The sequence below is a fragment of the Typopeltis vanoorti genome, chromosome 12, assembly GCF_054136105.1.
Source record: "Typopeltis vanoorti isolate ZY-2024b chromosome 12, IOZ_Tvanoo_1.0, whole genome shotgun sequence".
NCBI lineage: Eukaryota > Metazoa > Arthropoda > Arachnida > Uropygi > Thelyphonidae > Typopeltis > Typopeltis vanoorti.
The window spans coordinates 125079162-125106032 of NC_143560.1; the positions used below are offsets into that span (position 1 = coordinate 125079162).

The window sequence follows — 26871 nt, forward strand, 5'->3', positions numbered from 1 at the left end:
CGTGTGGTGGTTTTATTTATATCTGTCTTGTGTGCTGCTTGTATTTGTTACGTTGTGATGTGTATTTCTGTACAATCCATGACCCTAAGGATGTTGTTGTCTGCATACGACAGATTCGGTGTGCTCGGCCGCATATTCCTGCAAGCGACCATACGAGATGCGGAACTTCACTAAACGGGACGCGGGCAGCTATCCTCCTCACCAGCAGAGCTGCGCTTCGCCGTGACATCACTTTGCATAACTTTCGTTTCATCCCCCATTTTGGAAATGGATTAATTACGAAACCAGTCATGAGAATAATCGGAAACTATAGTCCAAATAAATAATATGATATAATTATGTTACTACTTACTTTTAATGGTTCAGCTTCTTGGCCTTTGCAGAGTTGCTGGATATCTTGCTCAAGATTGGTCAACTTCAGTGAAAGATCGGCGCACACACTAAGACGATTTCTGTATTTTGTTTTTATTTGAAGGAACGATGAAAATCCTTTCTCACAAAGATAGGTTGTACAAAACTGCATGATGATTTTCAGTGCTCCTTCAGATAATTGGGAAAATTCACTTCTCACTTAAGGCAAGATCCAAAATTGAGCCAAACCAAGATCACAGAATTGCATTTCAAGTCCATTGTCACTTGAAATCTCAATTAACTATTCTTTTTTTTCGATAATCGTTCTCGTGACTGTAAGCCTGAAATGGATCACGAACCCACAGAAATTTCTTATAAAAGTTATTCGGAAAATATGTTTCAAAATTCCGTTTCAGATTTTTGAGGTGGTCACAAACCCTTTCCAGAAACTCGGAATCAAGAAAGATATAATTTTCCACTAAAAAGTATTCCAATTTTGGAATACTTTTTAGTGGAAAACTGTCTTTTACATAATTAATCCATAAAACCAGTTTTTTCTCTAATGCCTTTATTCTATCATAGGCATCAAGAACAGTTAAAGAATTTCCCCATAGGGAGAGGTTTAGTTTATTTAATTTCAAAAAAATGTCTGAAAAGTAGGATAGTGTTGATAACTATGCTTCGTCAACAAAGAGTGATACAAAATCAGAATTACGTTCATTTACAAATAATAAAACTTCGTGCCTTAATTGAAATAATCTTGATTGAAATATACCTAATTTAAAAAAATTACCATTAGTACTTTGCCCCTAAAAAGCCAGCGAATGTCAAAATGAAGTAAAAGTTGTATATATTCACTGCCTATTTCATCACAGAGTACTGAAAATAAGCTGTTATTTAATGGTCGAGATTTAATAAAATTAATTAGCTTTACAACATTTTATAGCAGTGTTTTAAATTCTGGTGGCATTCCTTTGGAGGCCAACCTTTCCTTATGTATGAAACAATATACTTGATTCATATCAGGATCTACTTCCTTGACCATAGAAACAACCCATCTAAGCCTGCCTGTAAGGGCATGAGCTCAGTGGCGGACCTAGAACTTTTGCCGCCCGGGGCAGTCTCCAATTTGCCGCCCTTTCTAAGTCAAACAAATGGTGGTTTTTATAAATTAATAAACATAAATAAATAATTGTAATTGAGACAAACTATAGGTGGGTGCTTTTTTACCATTGGATGCCATATTTAAATTAGGCAGTAATAAAGGAGGCCGCATAAGTTGATAAAGCTATAAATGCAACTTTTTTAAAGGCCGCAAGAAACTTACGGAGGCCGCAGGTTCCCCACCTATGAGACAAAACATATACCTAATTTACAAAAAAAAATTACCATTAAATATTTTTTATTTTATATTTATAAATAAATAATTTCATTTCTTTTGGATAAACAAACAAATTGTACACATGTGTATGTAAACATATTTATATATTTACTCTTCTAACTTTCATAGTAGAAAAATCATGTATAATGCCCTCAAAATTTATATTATTTGTAATTTCTTGTTCTATGGACAATATTGCAAGATTTTGTAGTCTTAAATCACTCATTGTGGAACAAAGATAATTTTTTATCAACTTCAATTTGGAGAAGCTCCTTTCGCAACTAGCCACACTGATAGCAATTGTTAAAAAAATTCTTAGCAAAATTACAATGTTGGGTACAGAATTTTCCAATCTATACTGTTGAATAAATTTAATAAATTTTAGTAGATCAAGAATGCCTCCCCCCCCCCCGTTTTTCCAACGTTTTGCCTCTTCTTGTAGTGTAGGTACAGCCATAAAAACCTGGATCCTTTTTCTTTCAATATGAACTGTTCTTTATCAATGTCAATAAAGTCATTTATTTGACATTCAAATTCTTCATTTAGTAGGTTACATGGTATTATACACGAATATTTTCTTGCAAGGATATGCAACTGATCAAAGCGTTCTTTTATTTCCTTTATAATTCTATCCATAGATAAAAACATTTCTTTTCGTACTTCTTGTTCTAAGGATAGTCCCACGTCTCGTGAATTTTCCCCACTCATATTTTTTCTCCTTCTAACTCGACGCTCAGTCGATATCTCCAACTCTTCACAAATTGTTTTGGCTGCTCTAACAGCATTTTGTATTAGCGCATCTCTTTGTTCCATGAAATGGGTTTGCAAAGAATTTAGTTTTATATGGCATTGACGGATATTTAACCCTTTTATTTGCAGGTATTTTTGCGCTTCATTAATTTCCAAAAGGACTGGTTCCCATAAATTGAGATAACATAGAAAAGAAAAAGATTGCATTGAATTGAGTAATATTCCAGCATCTGATCTCGTTTTACTATTTTCTTCTTCAGATGTCAATTTTTCTAAAGCTTAAAATGTAAAAAAATTGGTTTTTTATTATAGTTACCGCTTCTGCTCTAGCGCTCCAGCGAGTTTCTACACTGCATTTAACACCTTGACCAGTGACAGAAAGTAAAACATCCCATCGATGAGTGGAAGAAGAAAACAACGTAAACAACTGTTCGATAGTTCCAAAAAATGTTATGGAATCAATAGCAGTAGAAGCTGCGTGTAAACATGCCAGGTTTAAAGAATGATTTGTACATGCTACAAATTCTGCATTTGGATTTATTTCCTTAATGCGATTTTGAACACTGCTGTGCTTTCCTGCCATGACGGCAGCATTATCATAAGCCTGTCTTGCAATTTTTTATATCTAAACCATCATTTTCTAATTTTGTTAAAATCATATTTGTGATTTCCTCGGCAGTTTTTCCTTTAGTTTCTACAAAGTCAATAAACGATTCTACAACTTTAACTTCGCTACCATCAATAACTACATATCTAATAATTTGACTGGTTTGATCTTTGTGAGAAATATCTGGAGTTCTGTCAAATATCATACAAAAGTATTTAGCTTTCTTTATATGATTCATAATTGTTTTTCTCACTGCGCCTCCCAATAGCTCTATGAATTTGTTCTGAATCTTCGGCGACAAATAAGAGATACTATATTTATTACCCATCTTAATTTTTATTACATGTTCACGTAATACTGGGTCATACTTAGCCAACAAGTCAACAAGCTCTAGAAAATTTCCTCTATTTTCCATTGAATTGATGTCTTCCTGATGAACACTTTCACGATGACCTCGAAACGCCAAATTTTGTTTTGCTAAGAATCTAATTATATCGAGTATTCTTGTAAGAATTTCCTTCCATTTTTTAATTTCCTTATCAACAAACTACAACAACCTTCTGTTGTTGTAGTTTATCAAAAGTTGCGCCATGTCCAAGTCTTATTTCTAATTCCTTCCATTTGGAAAATGATCGAATGTGCAGTGGGCTCAACTCGTGTTGACTTATTTTGGGATGATTTTCCATGTTAAAACTTGATTGACAAAGATCATCAAACAGTTTGCAGCAAAAACAATAAATAGTTTTCTTCGATGGTGAATACACCATCCACGATCTTAACAGCTTTTCACCATTAGGCAAAATTTGAAAAAACCAGTCGCGATTAAGCTTTCTTGTTTCACCTTTGGCTTTAATTGTATTACCAGGACGTTTTACTCCTTCACTAAAATTGGCGTTTAAATTTTGAATTGCAAACGGACCTTGACGTACCAGGAATACGCTTGTATTGTCGTCAATCTTGTTAGGCCATAATCCAACATCTTTCATAGAAATAGACAGAATAATTTGTGCAACAGACTCTTCATCAGAACTTGATGAACTTTCTACTTCTTCGCCAGTATGTGAGCCAGGTCTTTCCTCTTCAACAGCATTGGAATAAGTTTTTTCGCCTTCAAGGGCGGCTTCTTTGCCAGTACTTGAGGCAACAATATTAAAAGAACTAGAAGTTGATTCATGGGAGATGTATTTGAGTAGTGCTCCAATATTTTTATTCTGTATTTCCTCCCTTGCCTTCTTTTCTTTCTAAATGACGCTCTGCTTTCCTTTATTCGTTTCATCCTACGGATATATTAAAAAAATAAATTATAGAAATAAAACGTCTATTTCGTATTTTCGTATTTTTTAATAAATAATAAATTTCGTGAAATTTCAATGAAACGCAAATTATTTGTGCTACTTTAATGCAATAGAAAACATAAATAGAAGAAATTTAATTTGTAATAACTTGCCTTAGAACAATTTTCTGAAAACTGAAACAGTAATATAAATTACTACTTGCAAGTTGCACAATATTTGAACCACCAATATTTAATGCAGTAAAGAGTGCGTACAGGTCGACCGCTTAACTTATGAAAATATATCGGATATCGCGGACCTTCAAGATTATTCTTACGCGGCCGCCAGTGTTTCGTCTAGTATCGTTGCCTGCGTACATTTCAGCCGTAGCCTCTTGAGTGTGACTTAGCCGCGTCATCTCTATGGTAATGGTAATACTAAGCATTCGATAAACATCGAGCACGGAGTAGTACATAGAACTTCTACTCGACGTCGGCACCATTGATGTCTGTATCCGAGCAAAATTTTTAGAGATAATATTTTCTACCCTACATTGACTTGACGACGAAGAAAAATATTTGAAATCATATAGTAATTCATAATTCGTGGAAATCGAATAGTAAACTTATGAAGTGAACAAGTTGTTTTTTACAACTATAACTAAATATAAAAAATGCCGCCCCCAAATATGTGCCGCCCGGTGCGGACCCCACCCACTGCCCCTCCCTAGGTACGCCACTGTGTGAGCTCCATCTAAACAGAAGCCTAAACAATTTTTCCCAATGGATCCTTTTGTGTATTATGTAATTATTGAAAGTGTGAAATACTTCTTCTCCAGTTGTTCGTGATGGCAAATTTCTACGAACAAAACAGAATATCATCATGAATGTTGTTATCATGCGCATATCTTACGTTGCATATTAACTGCGCATCATTTGTAACATCAGTAGTCTCGTCTATTTGTAACACATAATAAGGGTTCTTAACTCTTTCTATTAACTGAGATTCTACATCACCTGGCAATATCATTAATTCTGCGACTGACAGTGTCATTTGAAAGAGGACAACTTCTTTTAGTAACTTGTTTCCAGGCATATTTTTACCACATCTTTTATAGTTGAAAGTAGCAAATTTTCCCCAATACAATGAGGGTTCCCTGTTTTCACTATGTGCCAATTTAAGAGATAGGATGCTTCCAGTGCCTTGCTATTAATGGAACCCATGGCCGAAACTATATCTTTTCCATGATTTAATGTCCCTAAGCATCGGTGAAAAAATTCAATTGGCTTAATTTTCGCATCGCAATGTTTAGTTTCTAAATGTTGTCGGAGTTTCGCAGGTTTCGTGCACTCGTTTGACAACACTTCATAACACAAGACACATTGAGATTTCTGTTCACTTTCATCTCCACACCAAGTAAACCTGAATTCCAAATATGAACTATTATATTTCCTACTGTATTTTTTCTTTGAACTGCTTGTTTCTTCTACTTTAATGGTATCAGATTTACTCGCCGTTACAACAAGTGTATCACAATTAGGGTTAGCATCACCAGTTTCATTTGCTTTTCTTTTCAAAATCCTAGTTCTAAGCCACTTTTCCATTATTAAAAACGTTTCTGAAAAATATAAATACTGGGGTTAACTCACGACACACTTTGTCAAAGTATCATTTAACACTGCTGAAGGTATACTGAGCCTTGGTTGAAGGAGGAAAAACCTTCAGTAATAAAAATCAATGAACAACAAGCAATTGGTTGAAATGTGGATAACATAGGTTCATTTCAAATCTGACAAAACAGCAAGGGAAGGCGGAAGCAATAAAACTATACTGTTATTCACTTAACCCCTCTTATTATTCGTCATTATGCTGATGCAAATTATTGTAGTGCTAGAATGAACCGGTAACAAAAGAGGGGTGAAGGGAACAACAATATAGTTTTATTGCTTCCACCTTTGAACATTCTGATGCTATTTGTTGTTTTTTAAGTCTCCATTTGATTTCAATTATTTTTACTTATTCAATTTTAATTTGTTTGGATAATTAAAAATATTTAATTAATTTAAGTGTCTGCCTGCGGACCTGTGGTCCGTAGACCCACAGGTTGAGAAACACTGCCCTAAAGAATCGCTACTAAAGCTGTTACTCCTGACCTGAGTCACTCTAGAACAGGAAACTCAGCAGTGGTTCCACCCAGTGACAGCCAAAAACCTGTCACCAAGTAGAGCCTCTCTACTCCCTAGGAAGCAAGCAAACCCAATGACTAGCATTAGTAAATATCATCAGTGGAAGCCAGTTACAGAAGAGATACCAATGTTGAGCAAAAGTCATATATTATCCATATACAAGTAGTCAAAATACTCTGGATTATAGAGATGTTCAAAGTTTTTTCACTTGGTTATACTATAAATTAAAGATTCCAAGAAATTATATTCTTGGTTTAATCCTTTTGATAATAAGGTGTGACACCTTTTGACTACTAATGTATGGATAATGATTTCTGCATTACTTCAACCTTGGTATCTCTTCTGGGTCTGGCTGCCCCTGATGAGACCTCAATAAAAGTCGAAACCAGTCTTGGTAGAGTCCCTGCCCATAAAGCATAGCATTATACATGTCTGAAAGGGTATGTGCCTTGCATTATGCCCCCATTGTGAAGATATTTCATGCTCAGACATTGTTTGCTTACACTTGGAGAAAGGATTAAACCAACAATATCATTTCTTGCCATCTTTAATTTACATATAACCGAGTGAAAAAACTTTCAACATTGGGGTCATGGATCTTTCTTGAAATTTTGGAAAAAACATTTTGCAAAATAGCTATTCTTATCAGTTTTTTCATTTCTAGGAATTTTTATATGCTCAGCCCACCACCATCACTGCTCATGGTAGCTTGTGGGACTCTCCTTAGTTGTAATACTTCCATCTCAAGCCAGGACTGCATGCCTCTGGTAAGTAAGCATTGACTGAACTTGACATTTTTTTTTTAAACTTCTGTTCAGTTATTATATCCATGCAATTTTTGATTAAACTCTATTTTTTACTTCTGATCTTTTATATTCTTGTATTCCATTTTTTGTATTCAATGCTATGTGTACTTGTGCATGTATTTATTTCTGGCCAAACTCAGGGTATCTGAAGAGTGGGTGCCAAACCCAATCTTTAGTGGTATATGAAAAGGATTGTATTCTTTATTGGAGAGAGGGGTGGGGGGGAGACTGACTGCAGTATTTTTATTTAATGAACATAAAAATATCTTTAAACAACATATACATATGACACAGCCTCCATACCTGATTCGGTATAGATGAAGTCCTTTGGTCGGAAAAACATGGGTTCTATGGTTCACGGACAATTCATCATGCAAAAACTATTCATCACGAGGAAAATTCGTTATGCAAACTATTTATTGGGGAAAAAATTCGCTTGAAATGATATTGCATTGATATTGACATATGAAAAGTAAATGCAGTGCAAGATAAATTTCACAAAATATAGTTTTTTTTATGTATTTATATATTATTTATTTAGATTTTCATAATATTTTTTATTCCTATACAGTGAAAGTAATATTTTTATTGGGAGCATGCATCTATATATATATATTTTTTTTTCAGTAAAGAAGACTAAAATTTCTGTTGATAGAATATTAATATTTACAAAACTGGAATAGGGTGGTTTAGGGAGAAAGGGCACCATATTTAAGAATATGTACTCTGCGAACCATTCACTATTTTTCTGTGCACTTAGACACCCATCCAGGTGTATGTGTATGTAATTTATATAAATTTATTTATTTATTGAACTTCATACTGAGAGTACAGTATTATACTTACAAATCTTACTAGGCTGAAGCCTTTATAAGAGATCACCCGAATCTGGCATGAGGCATTCCAATGGTCATATGCTGATGGCAGCACCAAGCTACCAGTGTGCCCTGCAGAGCATGCAGAGGCAGAATTTTAAAGTCTCCATATGACAGTCCTAATAAAGAGAGGTCTTTATAACTAGCGGAGCACCAAACCCCACAAAAAGAAATAGTAGCACTATTTCTTTTTGAGGAATTGCCCCAAACTCCTCTTGTATTAGTCTTACAAAGTTAGTGACTAGTATGGTAAGGAAAGCGAAACTGGAATATGAGAAGAGATTGGCCCTAAGATCCAAAGAAAATCCTAGGAAATTTTTTAGTTATGTGGCCAGTAGGAGGAGAAATGATTGTGGAAGAATGACATTGTGGGATCAAAATGTGAATAGAGTGACTGATGCAGAGGACATAGTGGAATTATTCAATGAACATTTTATTGGAGTATTTCATTCCAGAGGAGTAAATTTTAATACAGGAGGGATAGGGCAGGTTCAAGGTTTAGAGGTGCAGGAGGAGAGTGTGTTCCAAATACTGAGTACTCTGGATGTCAGTAAAGCTGTGGGACTGGATGGTATTTCACCACGAGTTTTGAGAGAATGTGCTAAAGAACTGACAGCTCCTTTGATCTGGCTTTTCAATGAAAATCTGCCTATGGGAAAGATGCCCAGGGAATAGAAGGAAGGTAAGACAGTGCCATTGCATAAGGGCGGAAGCAGACTGGAAGTGTCTAATTATAGGCCAAACTGTGTGTCAACTACAGATGACACACAGTTTGTGTGTCATCAGTAGTTGTTAAGATCTTGGAGAAATTAGTTAGGGACCATATACAGCATTGGGCAGATGAGGTAATGTTATCTGTGAGAGTTAACATGGATTTGTGAAGGGGTACACTTGTTTTAGTAATATGTTAGTCTTTTATAATAAAGTTACAAGAGCAGTAGATGAGGGAAAGGCATATACTGCCATTTTCTTGGATTTAGCGAAGGCATTTGACAGGTGCCACATGATTACTGATATTTAAGTTGCAGCACATGAGCTTGGATGTCAGGTTGGTCAACTGGATTCGGGATTGGCAAGGAGGCAGAGGATTACAAGTGGGATCCCACAGGGCTCAGTACTGGGACCTATATTGTTTAACCTTTATATCAATGACATTGTCAGTGGGTTGCAGGGGCGAGGGGATATTCAGTTGTTTGCGGATGATGTGAAGCTGGGAAGGATTATTAGTAATAGTGCAGATGTGGTAGCCCTGCAAGAGGATTTGAATAAGCTCGACAGATAGGTAAATGAATGGGAGTGTCAGTTTAATGCAGCAAAATGTAAGGTCTTGAGGTTCGGGACACATCGATTGGGATGCTGCATACTCTATTGGAGGAGCTATGCTGGAGGAAGTAGGGGAGACAAGAGATCTGGGGTTGATAATTGATAGAAACCTGAATTTCAGGGGACATTTTGCAAAGGTGGTGAAGGTAACAGAGAATTGCTGCGATAATGAGAAGGACGCTGACCTGCAGAGATAAGAGTTATCATTCCTTTGTATAAGACCCTGATCAGACCACACTTAGACTATTGTTCTCAGATTTGATCCCCAGGATTTGAAGGGGATAAATTAACTGTGGAAAGGGTACAAAAGCGGTTAACAAAGATGGTTTCAGGACTGTACAATGTTAGTGATGAGGATCGGCTTAGGGAATGTGGACTGCAGAGTTTGGTGGATAGAAGAAGGGGAGGTGATATGTTTGAGACTATTAAACTGTTGAGAGGTGGTTACAGGGTTGACACTAGGGAGTTATTTCGCTTAGTTGAACAGCAGGAAGGAGTGATGACAAGGGGCCATCGCTGGAAGTTAAGAAAGGAAACTGTGAGCAAGAGGGTGAGGAGTGGTTTCTTTGCATGGAGGGTGGTTTAACCATGGAATGCATTGCCTGATGGAGTGGTGAGAGTGAGAACGGTCAATGATTTTAAGGAGTGGTATGATAGACTTTGTGTTTCCTAGGAGGGGACCTCCCGCTGTGAGTCTTGATAGACTTTGTGTTTACTAGGAAGGACCTCCTGCAGTGAGTCTTTTGACTCCATGGAGGCTGGAATAATAATAATGAAAAGTCTTGGTTGTGCTTGTTAAGATGGCTAGAGGTGAGGGAACACCCAGTACCCACTGCCTGGGCATCAATAACCCATATTTTTTCTTTCTTTATTATCAAATCTGGTTTCCTTAAGCCTACCTCTGTACGGAAGTGAGGTTCTACCATGGTCTCCCAACCTTTATTTCTTAAACAGTTATTTAATATGGAGACCATAGCATCATGCATCCATACATGGATTCCATGTGTTCTAAAACAACACTGAGAGATGTGAGATAGTTTCACTGTAGCAGCAGCCAGCCCCACAGTTCATGTCATTTCTACCCCAACGAACTGTACTGGCCCTCGTGGCCAGGGCATTAATTCTAGTCCTAATAAAGTCTTCATAATCATATCCTGGTAGTAATCTGGTTCCATCCCTAATCCACTGATGTTGAGGGGGCACCTTATAAGATTTACAAAGAGAAATACAATTGACAGTGCCATAAAGTAGAGATCCCCATCTCTTATGCTCTGCTGATGCTGTCACTATCTTGGGAGCCCCTTGGTACTGGATCCAACCCCTAGTGCATCTGTAATCGTCTTAAATAATAGAACTATGGAAAGCCTCTGTAAATATGGGTGAGGAGGAAGCTTCAATCTTTGCTAACCAGATGAAACACAATTACAGAATCAACCAGCTGAAAGATGGAATACCGAGCCCTCCATCCTTCTCTCTAGCATGAAAATACGCCACTGGGGGTGTCAGGAGGTAAGTGGAGCCAAGATCTCACTGCAGAGCGAACTGCCTTATCCATTCGGGATAGTACTGAAACATACGTTCTTCTGAGCACCAAATTGTGGTAATATCTTGAAGTAAATAGATAGACAGAATAAAGAACCTGTGCTGTGGCTTAGGAGGAACTTTCCTCAAAAGAGTAAGCCCAACAACCAAGGCTGAAGACACAGAAGACCTTCCTTTTATAGTGAAGAAGATACCCAAGTATTTCCATTCTTCCGGGATGGTCAAAGAATGTAATGACCTATCATGCAGGGAAAACTCAATGTTCTCAACCTTAAGCTTCTTGTTATAGCCTGAAGGGACAAGGGCTAAAGAGCTTCTCTGCATTAATATTAAAGCCTCCGACATGAAAAAAGTCAACTGCCTGATCGAGGAGTTACTGCAGGCCTACTTTAGTAGAGGCCACAAGAATAAGGTGGCGGCAAAGGCCATCGCATTAAGAGAGTGTGTACCAAGGGAGTAACCATATGGTTAGGAAGAGAGTTAAGAAACTCGCCAATGATGCAAGTAAAGAAAAGAGAGGATAGAGGATCACTCTGGCAAACCCCCCGAACAGCTGGAATAGAGGTCGCACAGGATTCTAGTGATAGAAAGGGAGATACCAGAATAAAGCTCCAATACACATGATAGGGAGTCTGGACATCTGACAATAGATAACCGCTCTAAGAATAGCAGGAAGGGAGACCTGTGTGTATGTGTATTTTATCTGAACTAATTCAGAAGATGAAGTGTTTCAGTTATTGAAAATGACTCCTCTTTTTCCTTCATATGAAAGGTATGTCGTACACTGTTATTGTTTATAGACCTAGTTTAAGACCCTCTCATTTGTTTGTTGTTAGTGTCTGTGTGCACATATCATAGTTTTATGTTCCCAGAAGATGGCAATGTAACATTGCTGAAATATAGGAAGGTATTGATTAAAGTTTTTTTAATTAATATTTTAGTATGCATTGTCATTTCCTAAAAAAATTTAGTCATGTGTAACCAACGTATAAGTTTATCTTCGAGAACTAGTTTAAGATCATAGGTGCACTTTTGAGTAATTATATTAAAGAAACTGATAATGAAATTACTTAAATGCTATCAGAATGATGTAAATCAGCATTAGTTAAATTGCCATCTGCAACTGCGAAACTAGTCTTCTTCTTTTCCTACAATGGTAGTATTTTCAGATGATGAAATTCGCCTCTCACCTAAAAACAGTTGCAAACATATGTTCCCATTGTGAGTTTTGAATCCACAGCTCATTGGTAGGAGAGGGTATGCTATCTAAGTTTGGTTGTTAATGACATAATATTTCTGATTACAGTTTATTTTTGAACAGTTCACAAGAGAAGTATTAATTATGTATTTCACTTTGGGAGCATGCATCTGTGTGGGTGTGGGTGTGTATATATATATATATATATTTTTTTTTTTTTTTTTTTTTTCAGTAAAAAAGACTGAAATATAAAATTTTAAATTTCTTAGTGTCATAAAATACTAGTATTGCAGCTATAGATGGCAATTTAGCTTATGCTGATTTACATAATGATATTAGTATTTATGTAATTTTATTATCATTTTCTTTAATATAATTACTCCCAAGTGCACCTATGATCTTAAACTAGCTCTGCAAACAATGGGAGCATATAGGATGTCTTTACAATGCAGTAAAAGTGCAGTGATTTTTCAAGACACACATGAATTCAGTAACTGAAAGACGTCACCTTCTGAATTAGTAAAATATTGCAAATAAAAAAAAATATTGCACCTGGATGAATGTCAAAAACGTCGAACAGAAAAATAGTGAACGGTTAGAAGAATAAATGTTCTTAAATATTGTGCCCTTTCTCCCTAACTATTCTTAAATATTTTATTCTCCCTAATAACTAATCTACTATTAATAGTTAAAATAGTTAATAGGAATATGTAAATAGTTAACTATAAATAGTAGTTGAAGATAACTATTATCCCTAAATATTCTTAAATATGATGCCCTTTCTTCCTAACCACCTTATCCCAGTTTTGTAAAAAATTAATATTCCATCTACAGAGCCTGTAGTATCTAAGTAAGAAAGAATATTAATAACTTTATACGAAATAAAAAATTTCAGAACACTAAATATAATTGAAATAATAAATAATACATAATATAAAATTTTATATATATATATATATATATATATATGTATATGAGGTGCTTAAGGGTCAAAGCTGTATAACTGAGAGGAGACCTCCACATAGCCTTTAAAGGAATGCGGAGAACCGACCAGGGCTTCTGACCTAATGTAGAATCCTCACCTTCTCGTGGTGCACTCTGTTGGGTATCTACCTGGATACTGAACGAACGAGGATGGGCTGGCAATTTGGGATTTAGCTGACCAAATTGTATTCTTATTGGTTAAACCAAAATAAAAAATGATGGTACAACATGACAAAATTTCATGCCGGCTGGGGCGTCGCCCGTTTAAACAAGGCCCCCCCGTTGTTTTCGCCAGTGAACCAGAGCGAACAGCGAAAAGTCAGCTACTGGAACAAATCTGAAAACAAACCCCAACTCAACATCACCAGAGTTAAAGATCGGTACTATCAACATAAGAAGCCTGAATGGCAAAGACATGGAGCTAGCTGAGGAATTTGATAAGTACCAGATCGACATAATAGGGGTGACTGAAACAAAAAAAGACCAAAACTGGTGTGATCTTTCTGAGCAATAAATACAAAATGTTATATTCAGGCAATGACAATCAAGGAAAAGGAGTAGCCATAGTATTCAACACAAAATATGAGACTAATCTTCTTGAATGGCAGTCAGTCTCAAGTAGAGTAATGTGGGCAAATATGAGAATGGGGAACTGGACAATGAGACTTATTTATGCCTATGGTCCCACAGAAGGTTCTACTAAGGTAGAAGTGGAGGAATTTTTTGAAGCTTTAGAAAAAGCAACTGACACAATGAAAAAGGAAAAGTTGGTCCTTGTTGGGGATCTAAATAGCAGAGTAGGAAATGATTGGGAGACATTCAAAAATATTTTGGGAAAATTTGAAGAAAAGAGCAAAGCTAATAATAATGGCAAATATCTGTTGGATTTCTGCTCAGAACATGGACTGGTTATTACTAACACCATGTTCCAACATAAAAATGTGCACAAATTCATATGGAGAGAAGAGGCTAGGAATAAAAAAAGTCTCATTGACTATGTTATTGTTGCTAGTGATGTTTTCTCCCTGGTGCAGGACACCAGAGTGTACAGAGGATTTGAAATTGGAAGTGATCACTATTTAGTCTTGAGCAGGATAAAATTGAATTTCATATTGACAAGAATAACATGTAAGAAAGTTTTAAAGCGAATAAAAGTTGAGCAGCTCTCAGATGTGAACTGTAGACTAAAATACAGAAAGATTATTGAAAAGAAAATGAAAGAGTTTGAGAACAGGAATCAAACCTTGGAGATTCAGTGGCAAACTCTGAAGAAAACATTGATTGATTCTGCCAGAGAGGCATATGGTGAGGTTGTGTGCAAGGATAAAAAAATCAGCACTCCCTGGTGGACACAGGAAGTTAAAGAGGCAGTGAAGGAAAAGAAGAAAGCCTATCAAAAGTTCCTGGCAAATAAGTCAGCTTTTACTCTTAGAGAATACAGAGACAAATGTAAGAAAGCTAAACAGTGTGTAAAACTAGAAAGTCATGGGAGGAATTTGGCAAGAATATAGAAAATAAATATCAAGAAGGTGGCAAAATATTCTGGAGATTGTTGAAGAAACTTAGGAATGGAGGAAAGAGTGCTGTAAAAGGAGTTAGAGATGATAAAGGTGACATGAAAACAGGAGAAAAAGATATCCTTGAAGTATGGAGTAATTACTTTGAAAAACTGCTAAATGAAACAAGCAGTGATGACAGCACAGTGATAAAAAACACTGACCAGGCATGCAGTCAGGAATACATATCCATACTTGAAGTAGAAAAAGCCATCAAAGGCTTGAAATGTGGAAAGGCAGCAGGAGTAGATGATATTCGACCAGAAATGCTGAAGCATGGTGGTTATAAGAGTCTTACAGTGGCTGCACTGCATAGTTCAGAAAGCCTGGACAGAGGGACGAATTCCTGATGATTGGAGTAGAGCTCTCATAGTACCCATATATAAAAAGTGAATTAAAACTTAATGTGAGAATTACAGAGGTATTTCCCTACTGAGTGTTCCTGGCAAGATCTATGCAAGTATACTTGAGAAACGGTTGAGAAGAATTGTGGAAGAAGAGCTTGGTGAAGAACAAGCTGGATTTATGCCAAATAGAGGCTGTCAGGATCAGATCTTCACTTTACGACAAATAGTCGAGAAAGCATGGGAATACAACAAAGATCTGTATTTAAGTTTTGTCGATTTGGAAAAGGCATATGACAAGTGCCAAGAGAGAAGCTATTCAATACGCTGCAGTTATATGGTGTCAATGGGGCATTATATCAAGCAATACTTAGTGTTTATTTGAGTGTAAGTCAGCTGTTAGAATTGAAGGAAGTACAGGAAGATGGTTTAATGTTAAATCTGGTGTGAGACAAGGATGTACATTATCCCCTCTGTTATTCATTATCTATATGGATCACATTATGAAGGAATGTGGTATTAAACCTGATATCAAAATTGGAGATGTTAATGTCAGCTCTCTGCTTTATGCGGACGATGTTATACTTCTAAATAAATCCGCTACAAGTCTGCAAGATTCACTGACTAAATTGAATAGCTGTTGTAACAGATATGGATGAAGGTCAGCAATAAAAAGACAAAGACAATGAAAATAGGCAGAATCATTGAAAATGTCAACTGTGTTGTGAACGGAGAACCTGTGGAACAAGTAAAACATTACAGCTTAGGCACGATTTTTTACTGAAGATGGTAAATTAAATATAGAAATAGACAACAGAATTAGCAAAGCTGGTATGGTGGGAAGTCAATTGAATAAATTCATATGGAATAAGAAAGAAATTAGTCGGAACACTAAATTAGCTGTATACAAGATAGTGTTCAAACCAGTTTTAACTTATGGATCTGAGAGCTGGGTCAGAAGTAAAACACTTGACCAAAGACTAGAGACCGCAGATATGAGAGTCCTGAGAAAGATTAGATGTATGAACAGATGGCATCAATGGCAATATCATATTAAAAATGAGGATATTTGGAAAGAACTTGACATTGTCAGCATCCAGGAATGCGTTAGCAGAGCTAATCTCAGGTGGTATGGTCACTTAAATAGAATGGGAGAGGAAAGATTAGCAAAACAAGTGTTCTCTGCCAGGTTGGCAGGAAAACGACCCAGAGGAAGACCAAGATATAGGTGGATTGATACGATACAAATGTGCCGTGACGATAGAAATATAAGATCTGATAATGTTGGAGTCTTGACAAGTAACAGACTGATTTGGAGGAAAATTGTAGATAGGAAGTTAGTAATGATGTAATTTTTTCATGTAGTACTGTTATATCCTGTACACCCCTTGAGGGTACACGGCAGGAATTTGATGATGATGTGTGTGTGTGTGTGTGTGTGTGTGTGTGTATATGTATTTTGATATATGAGAATATGTCATTCTCATATATCAAAATAAATGAGAATGACATATTCTCATATATGAGACCATAGGATTTCAGATTTTCTTGCAAAGAATTTTCCCACGATTAATTTTCCACATGACAAATTATCCTGACACAGATTCCTATCCATGACATGAGGAACTTTTATCTAGTCTCTTTTGACTAAAGGTGAGTTAGCCGGTCTAATAGGGGGGTAGGGAGTTTTTTTGCTCCACAGAACAGGCAAACTGGCCCTGTGAACACACACGGATTTACAGCCACAAATACTTATGAGAATATGTGGAAGAGATAGGATCCTCAACACATGTGGTAATGCCCGAAGTTAACCATGAGTCACATCATGGTAGTCAGCCTCCTAGATAGGAGATGGCACTTGAATGGGAATAGGGAACATATGATACATGTTGCACTGGGAATTATTAATGAACAAGAAGTTTGTATAAAATAGGTGCTCTTTATCTGATCCTGCAACTTATTCATTGAGGTTTTATATTATATCTGTTATTCAGTAATAAATTTAGTTTAATCCTTTATCCAAGTGTGAGCAAACAAAGTTTGCACCTGAAAATATCTTCAGGACTGAGGTAAGGTAGTACAACACCAGGCAACTCATAGCAAAGGTGGCCAAGCTACCATCACTCCTATCTCAGTATCTCCCATAATGCAAAACGCATCTCCTTGCGGATATTTATAATGTTATGCATTAAGGGAATGGCCACTACCCATACCAGTTTTGACCTTTATTGAGGTCTCATCAGTGGGAGCCAGGCCCTGAAGTGGAGATACCAGTCTTTATATAAGGACTGGCTTAAAGGGGCGAAGCAAGATTGCTTTTCATATTCCCTGTTGTCTGTAGAGGACAGTGTAAGGATAAGGTGTTATTGAGCTATAAAGCTCTGATAATGCAAGAAGGTAACAGCAATAGTTAGAAGCCTCAGTTAGAACTTCATTGGCTACAGCATTGCCATCCATTACCCTTCCTGGGTACCAATTTTAGTCTCCTCATACGACATGCATTAGCTACATTGGTGCTAGTCTTATCCCGGCAACCACACGAGGAGTGAAGATACCAGGCAGAAGCAATGGAGAGGTCATCTTTACCTATAGGAGTTGCTATAAGGTGTTCCACCTTATTGTTAAATTACTCTCGATTTAGAGAAAGTTGTTGAAGGTTTATTTTTCACTTGGTTAGGCTATAATAAATTTAGTTTAATCCTTTATCCAAGTGTGAGCAAACAAAGTTTGCACCTGAAAATATCTTCAGGACTGAGGTAAGGTAGTACAACATCAGGCCCTTCCTTTAATTCATAACATTATACATATCCACAAGGAGATGTGTTTTGCATTATGGGAGATACTGAGATAGGAGTGATGGTAGCTTGGCCGCCTTTGCTACGAGTTGCCTGGTGTTGTACTACCTTACCTCAGTCCTGAAGATATTTTCAGGTGCAAACTTTGTTTGCACAAACTTGGATAAAGGATTAAACTAAATTTATTATAGGCTAACCAAGTGCAAAATAAACCTTCAACATCTGTTATTCATTCTTCCATTTCTTCTTTACTAACTGATTCAGATTTCACAATATAAATTATTACATTTTACACCAGTCTTATCAAATTCAAAGCACCTAAAAAAACTTTTCAGGACTCATGTAATAAAATAATAAATTGTATCATAAATGCTTCTAATTTAATTAATTAAATGAGAATCTATCATCTATCGGTGGTCTTAGAATTAGGTAATCAGAAAATGCTACTCCAGGCAGCATGAGGCTTTTTCAAATCACTTCAGGGTTCCATTAAGCAAACTGATGGTCTCATACTAGGTAATAAAAATCTAGCACCTTAGTCATAAACATCTGTAGTCTGTTGGTGGGAAAATAAAGGTAATAAGATTGCTTGGTTTGGTGTGACACTGCAACTTTGTATAATGAATGTTCAAAATGGTGCAAACTAAGTTTTGTTGAAAGCACAAGTACCAACCTTTGACAGAAAGTATCTTACAAAGTGTTGATTTCGACACTTAAGATGAGCTCTATTTGTTGCAGCAGATTTAGGAGTTACGTTAAAAACAGGAGATCAGGTTTATAAGTCTATGTGCGATTGTGTACATCTTTTTAAAGACAATGTTAATACTATGAATCCTGATGAAGTGAATATGGCAAAAAAAAAAAAAAGTAATTTTTTTTTTGAGTTTTTAATATTTTGGGAGAAATTTTTTGGAGGAAGATTTGGTTTTTATTTTAATCTTTGTGATTCTAATTTATTTAGCTTTATTGTCATGTTAATATTTCAAACACAGAGAAAAAGAACAGGGAAATATATTGTTTGTTGGAAATACTCTTTGACATACAGAAATACTCTCTGGCCATACAGAAAACATCCTATCTCTTTGCCATAACATGCCGTCGACAGTCAGGATCTAGTGAGATTATTGTACAAGTTAATCAGGAAACCCCGGGGCAGAGCTGACTACTACCGGGTGCGTCCCCAGGTGGCGGATCGGGGAACAGCCTTCAGATATGGAGGTTAGCTGCGATATAAGCAGAGCAATCTGGCGAATAAGCAGCCGTGGACCAACAGCGACTGAGCTATCAGGGCGTGGGGGAGCAGAAGTGGCAACTCTGTCTCACTTAAAACCTCACAAAGCCCAATGACAACTCGGTGACATGGCGAGTAGTGCCGCCATTAAATAAGTACCTGCTGGGGTCACCGCCCCTGACAATGGGAAGCAGCATTGTCAGTACTGACACAAGGTTGAAGCCAAATGATGACGGAAAAGCTTGTGATCAGAGATTTGCAGATGGCAATATGATTATATTGTGTATGTCTGTAATACTGTGGAGCAGAAAGCAAACGGAGAAACTACTGCTCTACCTTATCTCCAGAACAACCACCATGGTGAGCAAACCCTTACAATTGGCCCCAAGTTCCCGGCGTCCCTTAAATGGGACAGGGGTGCGAAGAATCTCCGGGCTCAAAATGGTGTCCACTTTTAAAATTGCAACTTGGAATGTCAGAACTCTGTATGAAGCTGGCAAATTAAGAAATGCCACAAGAGAAATGAAGAGGCTGGGCATCCGGATTTTGGGAATTTGCGAGACCAGATGTCCAGGATCCGGAAAGTGTCAACAAGATAATATGACAATGTATTACTCTGGGAATGATGAAAACAAACATCGACATGGTGTAGCTGTAATAGTAGATGAAGAAATCAATAAATCAGTAATAAATTGGATTCCATTTTCTGAAAGGATAATGCTGTTACAACTTAAGGGAAACCCCGTTAACATAAATATCATCCAAGCTTATGCACCCACAGCTGACAAAAGTGAAGATGTTGAAGAGTTTTATGAACACCTAAAAGAGATTAAAAACCTAACAAAGAAACATGATATAAACATAGTGATGGGTGACTTCAATGCAAAAGTGGGAAGAGGGGGTGATGGAGAAATTGTTGGCGAACATGGCTTAGGCACCAGAAATGACAGAGGAGATCGCCTAGTCCAATTCTGTCAGGAAGAAGATCTAACAATAGCAAATACCTGGTTTAAACTTCCACCAAGAAGACTGTACACTTGGAAATCGCCTCAAGATAACCAACATAATATTGTCAGAAATCAAATTGATTATATACTGTTAAATAAAAGATTCCACAGTAGTATAAAGAGTGCAAAGACTTATCCTGGAACAGATATCTCATCAGACCACAATCCCATAGTTGCAGAAGTACGTCTTAGATTAAAATCAGCTAAAAAATCACAAAAGAAGAAAAAGAAAATTGATGTAGAAAAACTGAAAGACCCGAACATAAATAAAAGTGCCAAGACACAGCTTAACCTGCGATTACAACAGATTAACATAGAAGAAAATAAAAGTGTGGAATCTCTTTTGAATAGCTTAAAGAATGCCATCGTAACAACAAGTATTGAAGAAGTAGGTTATGTGAATAATATAAAACAACAGGAATGGATGACAGATGAGATTCTTTCTCTTATTGATACAAGAAGAATGTATAAAAACAAAGACCTAGCCAGGTATACAGAAACACATAACATCATCAAGAAAAAAATAAAAGAAGCCAAGGAAAATTGGATGAAAAATTTATGTACTGAAATTGAACTGCTTCAGAAACAACATGATAATTTCAATCTGTATAAGAAAATCAACGAAATTTCTGGAAAACTGAGGAAAAAGCAAATAGTGTCTCTAAGAGACGAAAATGGAAAAATAGTTCTAGAAGAAGAGAATAAAGCACAGATTTGGATAAAATATGTAACAGAACTTTTCACTGATACTAGACAGAAGCCTATAAATATAAAAGATAACATTCAAGGACCAGCAATCATGAAATGCGAAATAGAGAATGCTATACAAACAAGTAAAACAGGAAAAGCCAGTGGACCAGATGGTGTGCAAACAGAATTTTTAAAATTAATCGAACCAGATAACATCAAACTTCTTGAAAAACTATTTAATAAAATATATGAAAGTGATGAATTTCCATCAGATTGGCTCAAATCTACATTTATCACTATCCCAAAGAAACCCAAAGCGAATTCCTGTGGTGACTTCAGACTTATTAGTCTAATGAGCCAAACATTAAAAATATTTTTGAAAGTAATTCAGAATCGCATTTATAGACAAAGTGAAGAAACTCTAAGTGAAATACAATTTGGCTTTCGGAATGGTTTTGGTACTAGAGAGGCCCTTTTCTGTACCCAAATATTGATACAAAAATGCATAGAAAAACAGAAATCTGTCTTTATGTGTTTCATAGATTTTGAAAAAGCATTCGACAAAGTCAGACACACCAACTTAAATAGAAATCCTTCAACAAATAAGGCTAGACGAACAAGACATAAGACTAATAACAAATCTGTATTGGAATCAGTCAGCTACCTTTAATTAGACAACATTACCACCAGTGATATTAACATCAAAAGAGGAGTGAGACAAGGATGTGTGCTCTCACCACTCCTGTTCAACATATATGCAGAGGTAATCTTTAAAAAAGCATTGGAAGAATGTCCAGAGGGAATCACAATAATGGAAAGATTGTTAACAACCTACGATATGCAGATGACACAGTGTTAATTGCAGATAACATTATGGATCTCCAAAAACTCGTTGACAGAGTATACATAGAAAGCCAAAGAATGGGAATAAATATAAACATCAACAAGACAAAATACGTGATCATCAGCAAACATCCAGCCTCATCAATGAAACTGACACTCAGTGGGAAAAATATGATGAAGTGTCAAGATATAAATATCTTGGTTGCTGGCTTAATGAACGGTGGGATCCAGAAATAGATATAAAGACAAGGATTGAAGTTGCACGGCAGTCCTTCATGAAAATGAGAACACTATTCTGCAATAAAGACCTAAACATGGAAGTCAGATGCCGAATGCTGAAATGTTACGTGTGGTCTATTCTGCTCTATGGAGTTGAAACATGGACATTGAAGGCGACAACCATCAAGAAAATCGAAGCCTTTGAGATGTGACTATACAGAAGAATGCTAAAGATATCATGGACAGAAAAAATTACCAATGAAGAGGTCTTAAAATCCATTGGCAAAGCTAAACATCTTGTACAAATAATCAAGAAACGAAAAACATCATATCTTGGACACATCATGAGAAACAGCAAATACCAACTTGTACAAACTATTTTGGTAGGAAGAATTGATGGCAAAGGAACTAGAGGAAGAAAAAGAATATCATGGTTTGACAACATCAAGACGTGGACATGAAAGAGCAGTGCACAACTGCTCAGATTAGCACAAGAGCGCAGTTTGTTCGCCAAGATGGTCGCTGACCTTCGATAGAAGATAGCACAATAAGAAGAAGAATCAGGAAACCTCTTGAATGTATAATCTCTTGTCATATATCACCCAGTAGCTCTGGTTGGTATTTTCTACAACTAAGAAGATATCCTTTTATGGTTGGAATGCTTGCTGTTGTCATCAGAGCCCCTTTGCACATATCTGCCCTTTTTGGTCTAAAGAGTCCATTCACATTTATATAACTTTTATTACAGTATATTGTTATAACTGTTCTATTTTGTTATTTCTTATTGTTGTTAATCTCTTACTGTGCCTGATTTATAAATTAAACTTTATCATAGGTTCATAGGTACGTATGTATAGGAAAAAAACATGGTATATATAGGGTTCAGTACTATCCGTGGTTTCAGGTATCCACTGGGGGTGGGGGGGATGGGGGCTTGGAACATATCCCATATGGATAAGGGCAGACAACTGTATTTGGAAGCATTGGAAAAATTTGTTAAACTGTCCTAATATTTGGGATGGCATGATAGATTTGGTGAAGATCATTTGCCAGGACACAAAGGAGCAAACCATGCCCAACACATTATTACCATAATGATGTTCTGTTCAGAAAGCATTTAATACAATTTGAGATTTAGGATGTAAGGAAGATATCTTTGGAATGTTTCATTGTTGGTTTCTGTTATTTTTATTGCCAAAATGATTCATCCTGAGAATATAAATTCTTTACTGGCTGAAAGGTATTTAATAAAATTAGGCGTTTAGTATATTTCATAGAAACTTATTTAATCACTTTGGTTTTGGTTGCAATCAACCATTTATAATAACAAAATTAGGTCCACCATAATCTATTATGTCTAGTGTACATTGGCCAGAAATGGGTCAACTAGTTATAAATAATGAATTTTATGCATGCTGGGCAGATTTTTACAGACATATCATCATCACTTAATAGTTTGAATAATGTGTATGTGTCAAACACAAGGAGAAAGACTTTTGTGTTGGCAGTTCATGTCAATTTCTTTAACAGTATACATTGTCAACACAAGAATAATAAGAAAATAATTAATATTTATATAAATTAAGTGGATATTAAATCCAACATAATTTCAGAGCTGAATACAGAAACTATAAAAGTTTCATATTGAAACTATAAAAATTTCCTATTGAAAATTGACCAGAGAGCTTGCGGGGATACACCTGCCCCCATACTAAGAGTTGCCCTAGCCGAACCTAATAAGAAGCACGCATGCCGAAGCGCCTGTATATTCGCCTCCTATTGGTCCATTTTGATAAGGTTTCACTGGTCTAACAGCTGTTTCAAACTCATTGGTTTTCGTCAGAGACCAGACAGAAACCTAAGAGAGCAGAAACTCTCAGTGAAACTGGTCCAGTGAAACTTTATCAAAATGGACCAATGGGAGGCGAATATACGGGCACTTCAGCATGTGAGCTTCCTGTTAGGTTTGGCTAGGGCAACTGTCTGGTCAATTTTCAATATGAAACTTTTATAGTTTCAATATTCATTCATTCATTCATTATAGTGATTCAATGGCCATGAGCCCCTTTTACGGGAAGGTACAGCACCACCTCAATTTCCCCTATTTTTATCTGAGCTTGGGACTGGCATTACTGACAGTTCAGACCTATGGCTGGAGGGATTGTCTTAAGCATTCATGTGTGTTCACGGAGCTGGGAACACACATGCAGGGAAAACCCTGCTGTCCACACCCAAGTCTGGCTAACTTCGCTATGGCTGAGGAAGATCCTTAAGCTCCTCATGCCGTCGACGGGAATCGAACCTAGGACACTCCTTCCCCAGGCATATGGTTGCGAAACGCATAGCCACTAGGCTAACTGCATGGACAGTTTCAAGGATTCAATGGTAGCTGAAACCCTTATTAAACCGATAAGGACCCTAGTTCAATATGATATTTATAGTTTCTGTATTCGGCTCTGAAATTATGTTGGATTTAATATCCAATTAATTTATATAATTTTTGTATCGCCGAATTGAAGCCTTTTGGCTCTTTATTTTAGTAATTAATATATTTAATTTATTTGCTGAGATTTTGATGGTATTATATATCTAGTATCTACAGCACAAAAACAGCTTGTCACAGTACATGAAACAGCTAACAGTGGGACCAGCTTAAAAAAATTCTAACAGAGAACACAAGGAACTAGAGTCCTTATCGGCTTAAGGGTTTCATCTACCATTGAATCTCAGGTCCTTGAATTGTTAGTAACATTTCTCTCCAAACATTAATTATTCAAATTTAGTACATGTGAGTTATTTTGCATGGAAAGCACAAACAACTAGAATGGGCAGTTATGTGCTCCCTGTAGCAAATTTCTTCATAGAACACTTTGAAAATCAAGTAATGAATACAGTCACTCTCAAAAAAAGTGGTTTGGGTATGCTATGTTGTATTAACTATTTTGCCACACAGTCCAGACATATTGAATGCGTGAATTGAATTGAATGCATGGATGAAGGCTATTGATCCATTGTAGGAAAGTGGCAAGTTCATTTTCAGAATGAGGCCAAACAGCTAAAATGTCCTCAACATAATGAAACCCATGAGAGGTTGGGGATGAATGGATGGATGAGAACAAGGTATCTTCCAGATGGTTCAAAAAATAGTTTGCCAAAGGTGGAGACAGAGGGCTGCCCATGACAGTACCTTCAACTTGTCTATAGATCTTGTTTTTCCAGCTGAAATATCCTGATTCTATAACAAATTCAAAAACCTCTCAATAGCAGAAGGGTAATCATCATACAGTAAATTAAAATTTAAGTGTTAAATAATGGAATGTTTGTAAAGAGGGAAACAATATCAAAGCTGACTAACAAATTTGGCTCTTGTATTTGAATATCCATGATTTTGTCAAAAAAATGTGTGAAATTCTTGATGAATGATCTGGATGGTCCAGTATGGGCAGTTAATAAATGTGACAGAAATTTAACAATTCTGTAGGTGGGAGAATCATACTGGTATTGACACTAAACACAGTATCCAGTGGGATGAAGCTCGTCTTCTCTATAGAAGCAGTTTTAAATATGAACGTCTTTTCAAAGAAAGTTGCAAAGTCCTTTTACATTGGCCAAATCTGAATTGGAATGATCGTGTCCCTCTCTGTCAAAAGTGTGAGAGATTCTCATTTTATGTAACCATCAAAAATAGTTTTTAATAATAATATTTATTAATATTAATTTCTAGCATGCAGCAACAGTTTTTAATTGGTAAACCACCAACTGTTGTATGTACCTTGTATTCCCGTTTCTTTGATTTGTATGTTTCTGTGCACTAATGATGTACTGTTTTTTTCAGTACAAAATATCTATACTTTCATTTCATTAAAGTTACTGAGGTTATCATGTAATTTGTTGTTTATATTCATGCCACAGTCACGTTTAAAGATTGTCAATTTGTTTAACAGTATTGATTCTCAATACAAGAATAATAAGAAAATAATTAATTTATTTATTTGCTTACATTTTGCTGGTATTATATCCCATATCTTCAGAGCACAAAAACAGTTTGCCACAGTAAACAAAACAGCAAAAATTCAATTAATATTATTAAATATTATTATAATTATATATTATTATAATAATTTAATTTAATAATTCTAAACCAAAGAATAGATCATAATAATATTTTATTCTTATGATCTATTCTTTGGTTTTTAATTAACGTTCCAATTTCATATCTAAGTGCTATTAATTTATTTTGTTAATTTACTAATATATTATTATAATATTATTAAATAGTTTTTAATAATATTATTTATTAATATTAATTTCTAGCACGCAACAACAGTTTTTAATTGGTAAACCACCGATTGTTGTATGTACCTTGTATTCCGGTTTCTTTGATTTACTTGTTTCTACGCACTAACGATGTACTGTTATTTTCTGTATCAAATATCTGTACTTTCATTTCATTAAAGTTAATTATTGTGGTTATTGTGTAATTTGTTGTTTAAATCGACACAAGTTTCTTTCAAAAAATTGTAATATTTTCAGCCAAAAAAACTTAAAAAATTTCAAATTGTATTATGCATAACCATTTAGAGTGATATATTTATTTATAATATTATTATAAATTATATTCTTATAATTTTGTTCATAATATTAAGTAATATTATGAATAAAATATTATTCATAATATTACTATATGAATATAATAATATTCATACAGGCACATGCATATAGTTGCATATTGATTTGAATTATACAAAGATTCTCATTTTCCTCATAATTTCATTTTTATTGGCAAAATGATTTGACATAATAACATTCTATTTTTATGATTTCAATTTTATTGGCAAAATGATTTGACATAATAACATTCTATTTTTATGATTTCAATTTTATTGGCAAAATGATTTGACATAATAAC

General features: G+C 35.8%; 1 protein-coding gene across 6 annotated transcripts in view; it reads left to right on the top strand.

The window, feature by feature from the left end:
• LOC150101210 (nuclear factor 1 X-type-like) overlaps positions 1–26871 on the top strand; it is a 675427-nt gene that overhangs the window by 91775 nt on the left and 556781 nt on the right. For all 6 annotated transcript variants that reach the window (XM_090401618.1, XM_090401622.1, XM_090401623.1 and 3 more), the window contains exon 2: positions 7214–7316. In XM_090401618.1, coding sequence (XP_090257744.1) covers positions 7224–7316 — 93 coding nt within the window. In that variant the 5' untranslated portion in view covers positions 7214–7223. The remainder of the gene's footprint in view (positions 1–7213; positions 7317–26871) is intronic.